The sequence below is a fragment of the Myiozetetes cayanensis genome, unplaced genomic scaffold (assembly GCF_022539395.1).
Source record: "Myiozetetes cayanensis isolate MyiCay16 unplaced genomic scaffold, myiCay2020 scf5-8, whole genome shotgun sequence".
Classification (NCBI taxonomy): domain Eukaryota; kingdom Metazoa; phylum Chordata; class Aves; order Passeriformes; family Tyrannidae; genus Myiozetetes; species Myiozetetes cayanensis.
Genome location: NW_026087742.1, coordinates 42,714,879 through 42,735,163, shown reverse-complemented (window position 1 = coordinate 42,735,163; position 20,285 = coordinate 42,714,879). Strand labels below are relative to the sequence as shown.

The following is a 20,285-nucleotide window of genomic DNA, read 5'->3' as shown; positions in this document are numbered from 1 at the left end:
TATATTTCTCTCTTCAGAAGCAACTCCTTCACTCTCAACCTAGCAGTAAAAGGAAGTCTTATAACAAAGGGACAAAAGAGAACCTCAAAACCTTGCCTCTGCTGCTTCATGGAGAAACAGGACCTACCTCCGTCCCAAACTGTGGAGGCTCAGCTGAGGAAGCTGGTGATGCATAAAGAGCAGGTCCAAAAATGTACTGGAGAACAGACAGAGGTAGAGGTGACAATGACGATGAAGAGTTGACAATGACGATGAAGAGCTGACAATGTACTGTTGTTAGATTGCTTACCTCAGTTATGTAAAGGGTAAATTTAGGGTAGCTAAAATCTCATCACACAGGGAACTACTATTCACTGAAACGTGTCCCCTGTCTACTATCTATGCTGTGCAGCCAACACTAAATAAGGTCCTAAATGCATTTTTATGGAGGACAAATGCCTTTCTGACTCACGTGGATTGAGGCTCTGAATGAAGATTTTGCATTACAACATCATCATCTACATGCAAGAAACCAACCCACCTTATGAAGCAGGGTTAGTGCTACACAGTTCCCTGTCAGGAAAGCTCATATAGGTCAGTGCTCAGGTATGGCATGACTGAATCCTGGGTCCTATTCCTTAGCACAGCCTCACTCCTTGCTGTGGGAAGAGTCTATCAGAAGTTCCACAGCAGCTCTAGGGGATTATTTAATTTGCTGTTCAGGTCTGATTTTAAGTTTATGCACACACACATGGAAAATCAGTCTCATCTGTAAGGGAATTTTAACAAAAGACTTTGTGTGTGTGAGACTCAAATGTGCAGGCATCTTTCCTCTTCTGGAAAAGGATTAAGTCAAGACTAGGAAAGCCAGAATAATGAAAGAACAAAACCAGAGTTTAAGTATCCTATAGAAACTAAACAGCAATTCTTCAAGTCATAGCCTGCAAAAGCCCCCTTTCTGCTATTCCGTTGAAAGAGGGGGTTTGCTTTGTTTTTAAAACTTTAACATATTCATATTTTTAGACCATCTTGGAGCTTTAAACTTGAAATACACAGACATATTTGATAACCCAATTTCAGTTCAAGGCACAAAAGACAAGCAATGCCATCTCAAAGCATAAGAAAAGCTTTCCAAGCATTACCAAAAGGCAGAAAAATTGGGAGTGTTAGCTTTTTCTTAACCTACAATTTGCTAAAGCAGCTTGTCTGGAACGGGAGTAGTCACCAGACTAGACCAGCATACATGCTGGCTCTGTTTGGCCAGAGGAAGTTATTCTGCTCCAAGCCTCATTCTGTGCTGCTCTCAAGGAATTCACAAATCCACTCATTATCAATTGACTAGATGCAACCAGTTACACAAATCTGAATATCCAATCACATAATCAGATATATCCTTCCTCCTTTGAGTCAGACCTAGTTGTTCTCCCACTGACAAAAACATCAGGTTATGTTTATGTGTCTAATGGAAAATAACCCTTTCTGGTTCGCCCCTCTGAACTGGGATGCTGAATCAACTCATTTTGCAGCCATGTAGTCACTAGATGAGATGCAGGTAGGAAAGCATCCCTGGTAGTGGGATAGAGGTAAGGCTGAAAATAATCATTGGATGTTTTGTGAAACTACATCCTTAATTAGTCATGCAATGGAGACACAGGGCAGCACAATGTTTGATCCTTCCAGAAGAGGACAGCTGCCTCATCCTACTTGCATTATTGGAATCAGTCACCTCAACCTTCTCTACAAAAATTCCCCTCCCCATCAAATACATCCTTTAAATGAAAATTAGTAGTTCTTACTTAGAAAAATCAAGTATGTGTATTACAACAGCGGGAGTAAGAATATAAATCACAGTCTAACTATTCCTGTGAGAACATATAAGAAAGCTTCCAAGAACATCTCTCCAACTATCTACAGTCTTTCTTAGGGCATAGGCCCATTTCCCTTAAGCAATTCCAAAGTGAACTCATCAGCCACAGCTTGGAAGAGCAAAGAGGAAAGAAAAGACTGACAATTTTTAGTTACTCATAACAGAACCCTGGACATTCAGACACAGAAATCTCAACAAGATTGAACTGCAAGTGAATCTCCCTCACTTCTTTGAACATTGCTCATTTACATGTAAAAGCTGAAATCTTCCCAGTATTTAAAATGCTTATTTACTATTAGCTATTTTCTTGAAGGGGAAAGGACAGATCCAGTGGGTAAACAACTGGTTGCACAGCTGGTGTCAGCAGCTGGGACTCACCTTTTACACACATGGGACTGGCTTCCACAATCGACAAACGACTGATTTCTAGGAAAAGGTGGGATGCACTTGACCAAGCAGTTAGTTGGCAAAGATGCTTTTGTTCTGACCAACAAAGCAAGGCATGAGCAATCCAGGAAGCTTCTGGAGTGCATTGAGAGTAACTTCTTAACATGGGTAACTGAGGACCCAACAATGGAACCTCGTCAACCCTCACACTTAGAAATAAGAAGAACGAGTCCAAGATGTGAAGGTCAGGGGCAGCCTTGGCTGCAGCAACCTTGAATGGCAGAATCCTGTGAAGAAAGAGCAAAGCAAAAAGCTGAATCACAATGCCAGACTTCAGAAGAGCAGATTTTGGCCTGTTCAGGAGAATCCCACGGAGAGAAGAGTGCACAAGAGAGCTGGTTGATTTTCAAAGATCACCCAGGCCAAGCTCAAGACTAGCCCACCGCACTGTGCAGGAAGTTGGGCAAAGGTCACAGGGCAAGACTTTCCCAAAGCAGACTTTTGGGAACACTGAAATGCAATATTGCCAAGCTGCTGGGCCCTGATGTGATACACTCAAGGGTGTTGAAGGAGCTGGCCAATGATATTGCAAATATCAAAACCTGGCAATTTTTGAAAGGTTGTGGTGATTAGGGATGTTCCTAAGGTGTAGAAGAGGGAAAATATCCCTTCCATTTTCAAGGAAGGCAAGAAGGAATAATTCAGGAAACTACAAAGCTAGTCAGCCTTACCTTGATCCCTGCAAAGGTGATGAAGCAAACCTTCCTGCAAGCCCTTTCTGTACATAGATTGGACAAAGGTGACTGGAAACAGTCATCATGGATTTATGAAAAAAAAACATGCTTGACCAGCCTCATAGCCTTTTATGGTGAGATGACTGGCTCAGTGGATGAGGGGAGCAGTGGATGCTGTTTATTGTGGCTTTAACAAAGCTTCTGACAGTCTCTTCTAACAGCCTCACTGACTAATGAAGTAGGGGCAAACAAGGAGACAGAGAGGTGGATTGAAATCTGACTACTGCTGCACTCAAAGGGTTATGATTAGTGGCATAAAGTCCACCTGAAGGTCAATCAGTATTGGTGTACTCTAGGGACTGACACTGTGGAAAGCATTGCTTAACATCTTCCTTAACAACCTAGATAACAGGACAGAATTCACCATCAGCAAGTGTGTAAGTGGGGGAGTACACCAGATGGATGTAGTCCCATTCAGAGGGACCCTGGCCAGGATATAGAAAATGGCCAACAGATAGCTCTGCAAGTTCAACACAAGGACATGCCCATCCTGCACCTGGTGAGGACTGACAATAGCCATCAATACAGGCTGGGGGCCAACCAACTGGAAAGCAATGCTGAAGTGAAGAGCATTGTGGTTCTGGTGAATACCAAGCTGATCACGAGCCAGTAAGGTGCACTTGCAGTACAGAAGACCAATAGTCTCCTGGGCTGCATTAGGAAAAGTGTTGCCAGCAGGTCAAGGGAGGTGATCCCTTCCAAACTGAATGATTCTGTGATTACATTTGGTAGAAAACAAGTAAAGACCTGTTAAATTTGATTCTTGGATAGAGAACTGTTATATTAATAGATTCAATCTGGTTTTGGGGCTCTGTAGCATGCATAGTTTGCATTCGTTATTTGGCTCATTTGATGTAGGTGTCAAGAAAGTAAATTGAGCATAGGAAGGTAGGTCCTAAATATTTACGCTAATAGCTGAATGAACATTAAGGAAAACTGACAGATATGGAGCTAATTCTGGAATGTGTTCAATGCAGTTTGTAGGAGAAGTTGAACCTAAGTCCACCCACCAAGACTAAGCTGCACTAACCAGCTAACACTTACACAGCTGTTTTGGATTTATGTGAAATACAATACAAACCCACTTCAGAAGTCTCTGAGTATCTTCTTGGTTGAATATCAGAACAGTGTTTGTTCAACTGGACTTACTTCCTTTACAGCTTAACTTGAACAAAAAGAGAAGGAATGACACATCCAGTAGAAAGAACTCACAGAAACATCCCCTATTAAAAAAGTAATATTCTTGCTTTGTGGGCTAACTCATCTGCTTAAATAAACAAACCCCACTATAGTGGTGTAAATAAGAGGCATATTTAAATTTAATTTTTAAAAACCTCATTTAAAGGGAATTGACTTGCTTAGAAGCTTTAAAAAAAAAACAAAACTGGAATGGCCAGGGGTTTTTTAGCCCAGAAGTGTCTTGCATTAAGAAATGTCTTTTATTCCTAAGCTAATGAAAACCACATCAAATCTTCAGAAGATTAATATTGACCTTTTAAACCATGGTACTAGTAATCAGATAATCCTTATGAGATACTCAAATAGTTACTAATCAATTTATCATTTAATAATTTTTATTGCCACAAACACCTAATCTCTCAGCATGTCTCTCTGCTGTTTCCTTCTCTCTTTAATCATGGATGAAGTACAAAGCACTCACCTTCACAGGCAAGGTTCTTGATATGCACCTAAATGACTGGGATCAAGATTAGTAATACTGTAGGCAAATGTGTCATCTGGGGGCATGTAAGTGAAAGTCTAAAGCACACAAATCTCAACAATTAATGGCAATAAAACCTAACTCCACAACTGATAATCAAGACCAATTTTATGGACAGATCAGTTCTCACACATTAGCTTACCAAGGAGAAGTATCCCTTATCCTGCTGAATTCTACATCACTATTTTATAATCTCAAGGAACCTTACATTTGCTTTAGCTTTCTGTATGTAATTGGATACAGCAATTGCCCACAGCAATTGTGCCTGTAGCAATGGTCCCTACCAAAAATTAATTAAGGACTAGACTGGTGGGAAGGAGAGATTTGATAGCTACCTACAAACGGAGACTGATACTAACATAAGATTGTTGTAACAGTGAGTATAAACAAAGGTAGCCCCACAGATCTCCAGCCTGATTATGAGATTGGCATACCGTGGGGTTGATAAAGATGCTTGCAAGAGAACCTGCATACAGTTTTAGGCAGTTATACCAAACATCAGTGCTTGAATGGGGCAAGACCATTCTGTTTCCATTTAAATAGAAAAGCAAAACCTTCATGGTCACATACCTCATTGCAACATTGCTGCCATCAATAACTATTGGCCTCAGGTTGTCACCATCCTCTGTCACATCCTCCTGCAGTGGAGACTCTGACCTCTGAGACTCTAGGGAAGACGCTTCACGTATTACACTAGCGTTAGCATTAGTTACAGTCTGATCAGTCTCAGTTTTATTCCCAAGTTTGACAAGTTCTCCCAAAATATCATTTATTAAAGCATCAGTACCAAGTTTATTGAGTACAAGTTGAACCTGCTCTTCAGAGTAACCCAGCTTAAGTGCAAACTCCAGTTTGGTTTGATATTCTTTCACCACATCAGGGGGCTTTTTGACTTCCTTAGGTACTATCTGAGCCTCTTCTATCCTAAAGTCTTGCAAGATTTCATTTCTTTTTAGTATATGAGGCTCTAAGCAAGGAGATCGGCACAGCTCTCGGTGAGTTTTAGGCAATAAATGTGACTCCGATGCAGAATTATTCAGTCTCTCTGAATCATTATCAGAATTTGTGCTTTCTTCAGAGTCACAGCTGGAGCTTCCAGAAGTCTCTTCAGATGCCTCCTTTTCTACATCTTCTTTCCTAGAATTAACCTTATCCATTGTTGGCTTCTCCACCATTGACCAAGGTACAATTGCATTTATTTGTGTGCCAGTGCTCCCCACATAAAGGTGGCCTAAGTCATGCCCCAGATGATCCTTCAAGCCCATGAAGCTGCTGCATGTACTTGACTCCACCTTGTTGTTTTTCTTGTATTCCTGAATATAAAGTGTTCCGTATTCCTAAAGAGAAAACAAAAATGTTGCAACTGGTTACATGCTTTACTTGTTTTGTACTTCCTTGCTGCTTCCTCAGAACCACATTTATTCTCTCCCAGCAGAGAAACAGGACCTTTTTCTTTCTTTAAACATGGAAAACTTTTTGTGGGAAAAACTTTTCCTAAGGCACATCCATAGCTAAGTGGATAAATAACTAACCATTCTGAGTTTATCAAATGTTTTTACTTACACAATTCTAGGAATGGATTTATGAAAGAATACGAAACCAAACGATGCAAGTTTACCTACTTTAGCACAAAGACAGGAGTCTGTCACGATTTAAAAGCAATGAGATATTTCTTCTAGCTTAAGTCTATATTATAACAATGAAAAAAATGCAACTATAAAATACAAGAAAAGCTTTTCCAACTAAATATCTTAAACTATGTTGGATAGAAAGAAATTAGCATAACACTAGATTATCTGGCTTATTAGTAACAGAAAACATGATTAAATAAAAACTTACTGGCCCTGAAAGACACTATCTGTTCAAGTGAATACACCAAAACTACTTCTGAATTCCCTTATAAAGTTATAATTAAGTCAAGAAAGACTAATTGCTCTCAACAGAGTGCTGTATTACTAGCACAGAGTATTTAGGAACATGGATAGATCTAATGGCCAATAAAGCCAATGGAAGTCTTTGCACTGACTGGAACAGATCATTTATCAAGCCAACAAAATTAAAAGCTGATTTCAACTTTTGGACATGGACAAGCTTTTTGCTGAATCAAAACTATATATATATAGATAGGAGTCATTTAGGAAGAATGGAAGAACACAAACTGCAGTTTTGTGGACTTCATACACTTGCCATATCAGTTTTTCTGGAGGAATTTTGCATAACAGTAATTGTTCAGAAGTTAGCCACCCAGTTCATCACAAAGATTACTTCCACAACCTACACTTAAAGGCAGATTGCTATGTCTTTCCCTTACTATGTTCTTTCAAGCAGGAATATTTGCTAACTGCTCCAATAAAGTAAAAGATAAATTATTTCCCATAAATAAAAATGGACCATATGGACCAATTGTACTGCAGGGTTACCATAAGAAAGAAGAATTTAAATTAAGGAAAGACTATGAAACAAAGAGTTCTTTCACACTTCCATCTTGCAAGGCAGAATATAAACCAAGATAAAGAGGCAAAGGACTTCATTTGAACTTGATAGATACACTACAGACACTAATTTCATCAAGGAGGACATACTGAGAAAGAACATGTCCAACAGAATCTCTTGACCTATACTAATACAAATTATAGGTACGTCTCATGAAGAGCCAAAACATATTAATTCTCCCATGCCCTTACAGGTGAGCATTTAAGAGTGACTCAGTATTTTTAAAATACACTGTACCTTGCTCTTCTTAGGATAATGATTTGAGAGTGTGCACCAGAGAAATTTATCCAGGCTTAAGATTAGAGAGAATCAAACAAACAATCAAATCCATGGTTCAGTAAAAGCAGACTCTATAGGCACTGACTGCCAAGACATCATAACTCTGGTGGAGATTTTTGGTTATGAGGCACAAAAACTTACTTTACCTAGTTAAAATAAATAAATCTATCATCAATATTTTGATCTCCAATGCCTTAATCCAGGCAGGACTGATAGAAAAGAAAACAAAGTTTTATTTAGATCTTATCTTGTTAAAAAGCAGTAGGACTGTAATTCTCAGGCAGCGTATTAATGAATATTGCCTTATCTCAAAGCTTTAGGATTTCAAGCAACACCACAGATTAAATACAACAAGAATTTAGGAAATTAACCTTTTCTCATGGTGATTTATTAACTAAGATAATACACTTGATAGCACAGAGCTAGTAACAAATCACAATATCCCAATAAAAGGATACAGTTAAAAAAACAACATTGTGGCCTTCACAGAACTGACACCACAAAAAAAAAAAAAAATTAAAACAAATCGCAAACAAGCAGCCCCTATTGGAAGCCAGGCTGCTTAGCAACTGGCCTCTAGTTGCTAGGATGCGCTCCTTTAACATACCATCATGAATACTAGCACAGCGAAAGAATAATTTGGTATGAACAAAAGCCCATGAAAGAGAGCGGGACTTAAGTGCGTCTGGTTTCCCCTCTGAGAACAATGCAGCTGCCAAACCAATCTGGAAGCCCCGACATCATTGTTCCACCAACCCCACAATCTGCTCTGACTCGAGGAAGTCTAGTTAATGGGCAACACTTTTAAGCTGGACTGAAAAGTTGAGCTGGCTCATGTACCGCTGCTGCAGAATACAGGGAGATAATGGGTCACTGCCTAAATCCGTGTACTGTGAAATGTCATTTTAGTATTGAACTAAAAGTGGAGGGAGGGGGTTTTTTGGAAGGGGGGAAAGAGGAGGTTGCATATTAACAGCATCAAATAATGAAAGTCTGAAGTGCATAGATTATAAAGAGGATTTTTTTTTTTTTTACTGTTAGTTAAAATAATACTTAAGTCATTCTCCAATCGCTTCTTTCTTGAAGTTTAAGTTCTTTACAGCAACTACCAGCATAACACCCTCCAGCGGGATTCAAAGAAGTCACTAGCATATGAATGTGTCTGAAGATCAGGCATTATATGAAACGTACTTTAGATGATTTGCACATCAACTGCGTATGAAAAATGACCATAGACTGAGCTTGGTCCATTGTTAGAAAATATACATAATCAGCCTCACATCTATCTGCTTTTAGTCTCCTGTCAATCTCCATCATGCTCCAATATACAATTGTTTATTTTGCACAGAACTCTACTGTTTTTCAGAAACTATTTAAAGAATAGAATAATAAAAGCAGCAGCTTTAACATCTCCCACACACTCTCCCCCATATAGTCACTATACTATTGCTTTAAAAGGCTAGTTAAAATAATGTTTTTACTGTAAACCCAAAGCTAAAGATTTTTAAAATAGTTTTGCATAAGCAGTACACTATTCCTGGCATTTGGCCTAAACCCTGCATGCAAACTGCAATTATTTTCAGGAAAATTTTTACAATGCCTGTGAACTTTGTACATCATATCCATGGTCAGTAGCATCTCTTAGAAACACTACACTTCGGAGCTCACATCATGATGTCCTTTATGAGATTCATTGATTAGAACCATGAAAATCAGATGTCACTGCTGAATGCTGCCAATTATTTTATCTTGATCTGGTTAGTGAACAGCAACGTGTCAGCCAGTCATTTTGAATGAATTTGTATCCTAAATAAACACTAGTGTACCTCTATACAGGACACTGAAGCTTGTGAAAACTAGAAAAGGTCACACTTATCCAAGGAGTAACATCAGCTAAGAACTCCTTATTTAGAATGAACTCTCATTACACACATATGGTTTTAAAGTATGCTTTCTTATCAATGCAATATAGCTAAGAAAAGCATCTACTATGAATTCTGACTCAAACAAGACCCAAACAAAAAAACAAAGTAATCAAAAAATTCCTGTCAAGGAAGTCTTCAACTTTTGGTTATGCACACCACAGTTTAGTAAAAGAATTCTATGAAATTTTATTTATGAAAAAGTCAGTAAAGTGGCTAAACTCCCAGTTTAGACATAGCTATGACAACATAATCTTTAAACTGTAGCCTGTTTAAAAGTACAGTATCTCACATTATTTTCACTGTTAAAGGCCTAAAATACTGTGTCAAAGACATTTATCCAGTATAAATGTAATAATCCAGGCAAGCATTGTGCTATTACATTGTAGAAGTGTAATCTTTTCCCATTTCTTAGAAGTCACCACTATTTTCCACTAACCATCAACAAGCAGCCCATTGATTCACCTTCACACAAACCAGAAATATTTCTCAAAGGAATGCGATTTCTCAAAGGCAAGTAGATCATCTAATCTTTTACTGCATATTCAGAATTTTTCCCACTTACAACTGAGCATAAGAGAAGCAATTTAATGCAAATTTAGTTCACAAAGGAAAATAGCAAGGAGTAAAACAGTGTGTCATGTGGCACAGTATAAGAGAAATTGTGTATTCTCAAAAGACCATCAAAAAGTTTCTGAAGATACATTCTACAAGGAAACACTTCAACATATTTTCACATAGGCAGACTTTTTCTAAGTCTTCTATATATGAAATGGAAAATATTGAAATCAGTTTGTTGCAACACTCATTACTTGCACAAACAGAAGTGCAGAGTTGATCAGAAAAGAAAAAAAAAAGAATGTATCCAAAAGATACTGCAACAATGCAAATAAAATAATGAATATGTAATAAATACCTACTGCTGTAGTTTCTATGTATTTAATTACCATTGTATTTCAGTGAGTGCTGTTGTCTGCATCATTCTATCCAACAAAGGAGGGATGTCCCATTGAACAGATTGGTTAATGCTCTGGGGCAACAGATGTCTACTGGAACTGCAGGAGACCAGCAACTGGTGGCCTGCCCATCTTCTGAAAACTTTCAATAGACTCATGCATATGTTCACACAATAGGGCATGTGGTAGAAATGCAAACCTCTTTTTAACCCTTTTATATGCTCTCTTTCCCTCCCAACTGATATATGAAGGTCTTTGTTTTGAATTTGGGTTTTTTGGTTTGTTGTTTTTTGGTTGGGGTTTTTTTTTCCTTTTCTTTACAGGATCCCTGGAACACAGGCTCATGGAGTACACTGTGTTTGTTCTTCAGCCTAACATCTGAAGTCAAAACATAAACCAAAACAGATTAGAAACTTTATAAAAAAAGCCAGGCTAGATCTGACACACTGATATCTAGTTTTCAAAGCACAAAACCTTTGACTGGAACATCTGAGAGCATCCTAATGCTCCATCTTACACTAGAGTATCTTCAGATAGCTCGCAATGGAGCTCTTCCTATTTTCACAAACACAGGACATTTCATCCATTGTATGGTATAATGGAAAACGTGTTTGATTTTTTTTTCTTACAAGCTTTTTCAACTAGTTACAATGTAAATAATAGCTCATTTGCAAAAAAAGGGTTAATATCTATAAAGTTGAAACCTCCCCATCTCCCCACTGGGCTAGAGAGAATTTGTTCTATTGATGGCTACTGCCTACCATTTTCAAATTCTGGGAAATGCACCATTACCAATGCTTTTCAAAGTTCCTTAATAGAACACACTGGGAGATATCATTGCTCTTTAATATACTTAGTCTTAAGTCATAACTGTTTTTCTTTCCGTCTTTTTCCAAGAGACACCCAAAGTGTGCAAATCTCAGCTGGCAAACACGCTAGCTCATTGTCCAAATGCAAACTGGTAACACTGAAACACCTGAAAGGTGAAGCATCCCATTTGTGCAGAGAGAAGCCCATATACTTACGTTCGCTGGAAAACACACAGACATTGGTTTCTCGTAGCTGTTCCAGAAGCAACTCCTTAACACGATTTCAGCTGCAGACTTCAGGCAAGCAAGCAGAACAATGAATGGACGAACAGATGGACCCGCGATGTCTTTGCTTAACCTATTACTGAGCAGCCGCGGAGCCAATCACGACCCGGAGAGCTCACAATTAGTTGGCCGGGCAGATGCAAGGCAACCTCCCCACCCTGCATCAGGTTCGGAGGTTTCTAAGATAAGCAAGTTGATGTCATTCTCAGGGTCTGCCCCGGGCAGCATGTGTATTAACGAGGGGTGTGCAGCAACAATAGGCCATACAAAAGAGACTAGCAGGCAGCTGCTGTATGAGAGCCAGAGTCATTAGGGAGCAGGCTGCCAACAAGAAACACCTGGCTTGGGCAGACTTCAGCTTCTCCTCATTGTTTCTAATTCACCAAACAAAGAAAAGAATTATTTTTTAAGTAGTAAAAATTGTGAGTTTCTATTAAAATATATCAGTCTTAAGGAATATAATCCCCTCCATTGTGGAAACAAAAAGTTCTTTGTCAGGAAAAATATTAAAGAGAAATAAATCTATCAGTAACTATTGTAGTCTCTTTTTCTTGTTAGCAAAATTAATCATAGGGGTATAAAGCACAAGGAGGTATGAAAGGAGCCTACACTAAGTACTGAAATGTATTCAGAAACAGCTTTCTGAATTTTCTGACACTTTTGTACATTAGTCAGTAATTGCAAAAAACTTGCATTTACACACAGCTCTTAGAGGACCTGTGCATAATTTCAATGGAAGGTGAAAGTGACTGAACTAAAACCACATAATATTAATGTGTGGAATAATGGATATTTTTAAGCAGAAGAAACATTAGAGCACTTGATAGAAAGGAACTATGAACCACTCTTTTGTTCTCTAGTCACTCATATTTGTTTGCAACAGAACTTATTTCCTTTTTTTCCCCCACAGATCTGTTCTAGATGCCAAGATCTTTCCATCTCTTCACAATGACAGAATATTTGAACAAAAGTCTGGAGCTACACTATAGCCAACTTTTTATTGTCTTTATTTTTAATTGAAGTAAGCCACACAGAAACACAAACTCCAGTCCACATCTCCCCTCACTGCCCAACATTGTCATTGCCTGACATAGACATTTAGCAACATAAAACTAGCAAGGTTTGATCCTAGAAAAAAAAAAGTGGAGCACTGTGGATTTTCAAGTAAGAAATTGCCACTGTTGATAACTTCAGTGAAGACAAGTCAACACACAGAAGGAAGAAATTCTACATTTGCAAGTGTTCATCTGAATGACTACTAGAAAAGCATATTTACTAAACTTCAGCATCATTACATGACTAAAAGCAATACTGAGAACCACAGAGGCAACTGTCCTCCTCTGCTTGTGAGGACAGGCAAACTGCTGGGAAATATCTACTGTGATTTATAAAAAAGAAAACAATGCGAACAGGTTTGTTAGAACTGTTTTGAGTAACTTCTCAAGCTTTATGTGGATATTAAAGCAATTCAACATAGTAAATGAAATTACATACCATCATGCTATTACACTGATGCATTTATCATGTGGCCAGATATTAAGCTTCAAAGAAGAAACCCCAACTATCGTTTCCCTGCACTATTCATTAAACACTCCTAAAAACAAATACTAACACCCCAATTTTTGGGGCTTTTAAATCGGAGGCAGGAGGAGACTCCTCACTAATTTCTGCCACTGTGAACACAAAGAGTGAGAGAAAGCTACCCATGAGCACAGTGGGATGCCTGATCTCCAGCACTGGATTAAGCCTCTTTGCAAACAGTGAATAAAAGCAGTGATCTGAAAAAGCTAATCAGTCCCTGCTGTGGTATTTAGACTACCTCAGTTGCCAGTATTGGATAACGTTAAGCATATTAAAACTTCTGTAAGCAAAATAGGAAACCAGTCCAGTTCACCTATGTCCAAGAACTGCCCATAAACGCAATCAGGATCACTTGGCTAGCCGTTCGCTGAGTATCTCCCTGATCAGAGCTAGGTATTTCTTTTGCAATACCAGAGATGCTTGCTTTGAAGAGGACACAATACCCTTTAGAGACATCTAAAACAAACAGAACTCTGTAGCAGAGAATTGGTGTGCTTAAGGTTCTACAAGCACATCTAGGGCAAGTCTATGATCTGGCTTAGTAATCTGCCTTTAAAATAATGTTGTAAGACATTCACTTGCAAAGATCTGCCCCCTCTATGACTTCTACAGTAACAGTGAGAATACTGTCCTGTCCCATGTCCCTCCTCAATCCCCCATATCCCAAGTCCCCATCTTCAAGGAACCAGGGCTAAACTTCAGTTGCAGATTAATGTTCATGAAACACTATGCTGCAGCATTTTGACCAAAGTAAGAACAGATACAATCTGAAGACATAATGTTATATCATTTAATTTGCTGTAAATATTCCAGCAAGTTGTAGTTGCGTGAATTGAGAAGACATTTTCTAATTCTACCTCATGTACAACATCAGTTGCTTAAACCAGCTTCCTGTTCTGCAAGCATCTTCTCAGCTCTTCCCTAAAATATGTTGGGCTGTCCAAGGTATACACAGTGTCAGATAGTCCTATTATATCACACACGTGATGATAAAAAAGCATTCATATTAAGGTTTAACTAGTACATGAGGCTTCCTTCTGGTAATGATGAGCTCAGCAAAGACACCTTAGTACAAAACAGTGTAGCTCTCCCATCAAATCTGTGAAAAGCTATAAGAGTATCACTAGAAGGTATACAGCACAAAAGGACACGGTAAGCTGTACTTCTTGTGCTAAAACCTCCAAATCCAATAACTAGTTCAACAATTTTCTATTACCATACCAGAAATACAAAGGGTCAGTAAGTTAAATCTGGTCACCAAAATACAGAGCAAACACAACAGCTCCTTCAAATTTCTGATCTTGCAAGATGAATAAGCTATAAAATCCTATTTTTGTGGCTGCCAGGTATTGGACATTTTGTACAGTGCTCATCAGGTCCCTAATGCCACTTGATTAAATAGCAGGGCAGCACAAAATCCTGAATTGCCTGGAGGCAATGATCTTGGGAACTCCGTGGTAGAAGATTTCTGAATGGCACACACCAAGGTGATGGGATGCTGTAGAGAGACACGGACCAGGGTGAACCCCTCGTTTTGGGTGAGGGGTGGAAAATAGAGCATCCCACACACACACTGCCCAGTTTGGTATAAAAAGCATGCGTGGAAGGATCAGAAAGACCTGAGGAAGAGCTGGAGCATCTGTGAAATTCAGCCAGCATGGTCTGAAGATATAAGGGAAGCACTATTAAAAAGGGGAAAAAAGTCCCCTATCATTTCCTTCCCCCCTACCCTGCAAGAAAACCCTCCTAGTTCCAGCCAACTCTTGTTGTTTCAAACACATTGAAAACAAAGGCTTATTTGAAAATAAACTATTTTATGCCAGCATACAAAATGGTCATTCTGTAACTCAAGTGGTATTATTGCAGCAATTAGAAAGACAACTTGTCCCATTAAAGTATTTAATTATCTTTTATTGTAGAACTTTATGCTAAGCCTGCAATAATAAATGATGCATTTGCAAGAATACACTGCACAAGTTAAAACAACCACATACCATTGCATTTATAAAATAGAAATGAAGGCTGTATGCTACAGCATACAACTCACCGCTGTGCCATTGCAAAATATGCTACATTTACCGCTGAACTTGAGAGCTGCAAGGGAGATCCTTATCTTTAAAATTACAAGGTGGAAATACAACAGAAATTCTTTTCCAGTTAGTATGTGAAGAGATGCAAACTATCCTAAGTAGAACACTTGAAAGAAGTTTACCTAGTTTGGAGGAATGGTAAGTGGTGCTCCAGACTGTATCTACACACATTCACAAACACAAACAACCACCACCACTCTACAACCATACAGAAGAGCGAATTAAATGACCAGTAAAAAGTGGTCATTAATTCAGAAAAAGGACTGATATTATGATAAAGATGACTACTGTTTTGCCTAGAGAATAACCATCCTTTAAAAAAGCCGTATTTTACAATAAGGGTCAACTGTATTTTCAAATGCAATGTAAATGTTTGTAGAAAAATATGCACTTTCAAATGCATTAAGGCAAAGTGGTGAAGAGTTTTTTCACTCTTTGAAACAAGACTGATCTCTCTCTAGTTATCCTTAAAATTTAAAAAGGCAGAGATGCAATTTCCAGAAGGGTATCATCTTAAAAGAAGATCAGAATGTCCACAGTTTCTAGTGTAATCCCACTAGATCAGCAGCATGGACTGCTTGCAAAACTTGTGCAAAACCTGCAACATTTATCATGACGTCCTCTAATGTTTTGAACAGAAGATTAAACCCCTAAGTTTTATCATAAGTAGTGATTACTTTTTTGCTAACCATGGTTAAAAACAGATCCAGTAGTTCCTTGTCTGTGGGTAGACAAAGGCAGCGACCACGAGCTGTTCATCATGAGATGACAAGGTGCCCGCCCGCAGCTGCACAATTTGCCTGCATTAGGAGCCCAACAGGCTTGAGCCACACCAGCCAACTACGCAAAAAGCATAAAGCAGCATTCTACAACAGCAAAAACCCTGGCATCACCCCTCAGTACCACCCTGAGAAATAGCTTCTGAAATGAAATATATTTTCTGAAGCAGACTTTCACTTTGAAAGTAAATAGTTTTGATCTTTTCTTTTTTCTTTTTTTTTTTTTTTCACCTAAGAGGATGGTGAAAAAAAATCATTGTCTCAGCACTGTAACTTCAGATATTCATTGTAGGCACAGATCCCTGTACTATGCTCCTTCCACAGTATCACAGAACCACTGAGGTTGGGATAAGACCTCTGAAGGTCATCTAGTCCAAACCCTCTGCTCCAGCAGAACCACCAAGAGCCAGTTGCCCAGACCCTGTCCAGACAGCATCTGAACATCTCCAAGGACAGAGATTCCACAACCTCTCTGGGCAGCCTGTGCCAGTGCTTGGTCATCCTCACAGTAAAAATGCATTTCCTGATGTTCAGAGGGAAGAGTCTATGCCCATTGCTTCTGGTCCTGTCCATGGGCACCACTGAAAAGATCTTGGTTCTGTTCACTTTGCACTTTGGGTATTTGTATGCATTGATAAGAAACTCATGAGCCTTCTCATCTCCAGGTGGAACAGTCCCAGTTCTCTCAGCCTTTCCTCCTAGGAGAGACGCTCCAGTCCTTTATCATCTTTCTGGTCCTTTATTAAACTCACTCTACTTTGTCCATGTTTTCTTGTACTGAGGAGCCCGGCACTGGAACACAGCACTCCAGGTTTGTCTCACCAGTGCTGAGCAGAGGGGGAGGATCGCTCCCTTGACCTGCTGCATCGATCTTTATAACACAGTCCAGGACATTAGACACCTTGGCCACAATGACACATCACAGCCTCAAGGATTTTCCCATTTTTAAGTGGATGCTCCAACTCAAGTGTGGTTAAAACCCAGCACAAACATACAAGCCACTATAACCACGCCTGCACACATATACCAGGGCACACACCCAGACTTGATCGTGGAAGTCTTGCTTCCAAGGGTAGTTAAGTCATGTGGCCAGAAACTTTGGGGTTTTGGGCAAACAGACATACAAGAACATGGCACCAAATGTGCCAGGGAAATGTTTTCCTTTGCTAGGAACATAAGCAATATGACCATTTCCGCAGTTTGTCTGGTTAAGGTTCAATTTTGCAACTCTGCCTGTATTCATAGCAGTAAATCCCTGTTCTGATACAGCCACTGATAAGACCCAACCCATTTGGAGAAGTCTTTCTTTAGGACAGAGCCCTCAGCTACCACTTTCTGTGCAAAACCCCCCACCTCTTTATCATATTTAAAAATGCAAATATAAGGGAAAAATACAACAGCTGCCACTAGCACTATGAGGAAGGTCTGCTAGGGTTGGTTTTTTTGCTTTCTTTAAAACTCTATTTAATATCTTGTGTTTATTTCTGTCATTTTTAGGGATGCAAGAGTAAAAAACATCTTTAGTTATCAAGAAAATTACCCAAACTAAAAATCCTTAAAAAACCAACAAAAACCACCCTCAAGTTTTTCAAATTCCAGTCTATAGACACCAAAGGGCCTTCTCTGTTTTACGCACACTGCCAAAGAAACACAAGGAAAGTCAGCCTGCAGCTTTGCTACTTTGATGCTGGGCCTTCCAGCTCTACCAGAAAGTATTCAGGGGTTTGCAAGCCAGGAAGCACTGAAACCCCCTTCCATGCACTAAGATGGAACAACAGGGGAGTGAGGAATGCGCTGGCCATTTCTGTATCAAATGGGAAAGGAGTGATTATTTTAAGATTATAACTAGAGCCCACTCTGTTTAATTTATTTTTTAATTTTATTATTTATTAATTGAAGCAGACACTGAGATGTAAAGCCTATGTGGCGGGGGGGGGAGAAAAAAAGAAAAAAAGATTTTCCATCAACACATACATGTTAAATTTGATCTTCTTCCACTTCCAGAAAGAGTCACGCTGTCTGGATGCTTTCTGAGCATGAAAATTTGAACTACCTAATTAACTTTCCCTGTGACAATACTGGGCAGCCAAACAATGCCTACAACTGTACATAATGTACACCATCATGCTTAGCAAAGTACTTTTATTCAAATTTGTTCTGTCAGAAGAAAATCCTCTAACAAAACTAACATGGTTATGTGAAAAAAAAAAAGTATTCTCTTCATTTAAATACAAGTTTAAGAGACTTAGCTAGTCAACTTAACATCTTTTATCTGTGCCACAGACTATTATTAAGAGTCTGAAAGGCTCGTCAGAATAAAATAGGCCTCTCAAACTGTCTAGAGACATGGCCAGGTTGTGTTTCAAGCCATGCTGCTGGCAATAGAGCTCCATAATCTCCAGGGTTCCTGGACAGAGTTCAAGGTGTTAGTTGGACTCTGTGTTGCCCTAAATGGCTTCACAGTGTTATGCTTATTTGAGAGACAATTCCTGTGCCTGTACCACACGGCTGCAGTTGTTCTTTTGGACTGGAGCCTTCTGCGAGATAGCTGCCAGCAGTGGATTTTCTGCAAGACTTTCAACCTTGCCATTTATTCTCTACAGGGATGAAAGAGTCAGAGAACACGTTAAGATTCAATTTTTTACCCGGATTTAGTAAGTTAAGAATCTGGGAAGACAGAGATAACCATGCAGTTGGTCGAGACATACTTAGTACATAATTGTTTCTTACTTTTCGGGGAAGCCTTTAACAGACCTGACAAGTAGCAACAATAGCCAGACCTTATACAAAGTGGGTTACTGTAGCTGCAAATCCAAGTTCAAAAAGAAATAGAAAGCAAATAGCTACACAGAAGTCTATGTTACTTCCTGTCATTTAAGGATAGCTTTTCTTCAGATTTAAGGTATTCCTGAACTCAGGAGAGACCGCCGAAAGTCCCCTGAGCTACATACTCCAGGCTTTGAAATCCCAATATTTTACACATTAATAAAACAGTTTCCTCACTTCTGTTTAATAACCTAATACATCAAAAAGAGATGAACCATATTAGTGATTTCACATGAGTTTTCTAGGTCTTCACAGTCTCAGAGTCATTTCATTCTGAGCTCAGAAGTCTGCAACTTTTAAAGTAGAAATTATTATTGCAGACCAAATTTTCTTACATTTAGTTGGAAAGCCAGCTAGATTTTAGACCTGTGAACTCATGCACAGACTTCTTGATTAAGGCTAATACTGTGAGCCCTTTTGGGCCCCCAGAGCTCACACTTTGCTTTTCAGAGTCCCATCTTGTCATAAAGTTAGATCTGATAACAACAGATACAAATGGGAATACTTCATTCAGAACTGGTGATGCTATTAATATTTGGTATTAAATAATTTAGTTTGGAAAGGATCTCTGGAAGTCAGCTAGTCCAACAAGCCCCCACTTAACACAGGGTCAACTACAGTAGGTTGCCCCATGTCTTTTCCAAGTCAACTTCTGAGTATCTTTAAGGCTGGAGACTCCACAGTCTCCCCAAACACCTGCCCCAATATTTATTATTTATTTAATATTTATCCTCACAGTGACCTTTTTTTTTAATCTCCAGCCAGAATTTCTTTGCTGTAACTTGCAACTGCTGTCTCTCTCCCTTTTGCTACATGCCTCCAAACAGAGTACTTTGTCTTCTCCATACTCTCAAATTAACCAGCTGAAGACATCAGTAAGATCTCCCTTAGTCTTCTCTTAAATAATGCTGAACAAGTTCAGCTCTCCCACTGTCTCTCTTTGTACACAATGTACTTTAGCACCCTAATCATCCTGGTAGCCATCCACTAGACTTGCTTAGTAAGTCACTGTCTTCTCCCATCCTTCAGAGACCAAAACTGGACACAGTGCTCCAAATGCAATCTCTTTAGGGCCAAAAAGAGGTAAATGATCACTCTTCTCGACACAATGGCTATACTCTTGCTAATACAGCCTATTTGGTCTTATTACCTATTTCTGCAACATCATCTTGCACTTATCAAGGGATGAGGCTTTACTTTCCACAAAAGGATTCCATGTCAGCAGATGAACTAAACCCTATTTACAATGCCCACTGGAGGCATCTGTTTTCAGTCTGCCTGCTACAAACATTTTCTCATCAGAGCTCCCACAGGCATACCAATGAGTATATCCAAGCCGCAGATGAACAAATCAAACTGCTCACAGAAGTAGGCAGCAAGAAAGACCAGCCTTAAGAGGTCTCTTGCAACAGCTCTATCTAACAAAAGGGAGCTGATTTGTAACATACAAGCATCCAAAATTTAGCAAGGTGTCCCGCATGAACTACAGATTGCTATCACAGCCTCACAAAACTCTGG

At 39.2% G+C, this 20,285-nt stretch overlaps 1 protein-coding gene across 2 annotated transcripts in view; it reads right to left on the bottom strand.

Annotated features, from left to right (window-relative positions):
* Positions 1–20,285, bottom strand: part of ZC3H12C (zinc finger CCCH-type containing 12C) — a 44,531-nt gene that overhangs the window by 18,195 nt on the left and 6,051 nt on the right. The window contains exons 1-2 of one of the 2 annotated variants that reach the window (XM_050333362.1): positions 11,423–11,500; positions 5,318–6,084 (exon numbers count right to left, since the gene is read on the bottom strand). In XM_050333362.1, the coding sequence (XP_050189319.1) occupies positions 5,318–6,084; positions 11,423–11,446 (791 nt within the window). In that variant the 5' untranslated portion in view covers positions 11,447–11,500. Of the gene's footprint in view, positions 1–5,317; positions 6,085–11,422; positions 11,501–20,285 lie in introns of those variants that run through there. The other variant, XM_050333363.1, reaches the window with a different exon arrangement.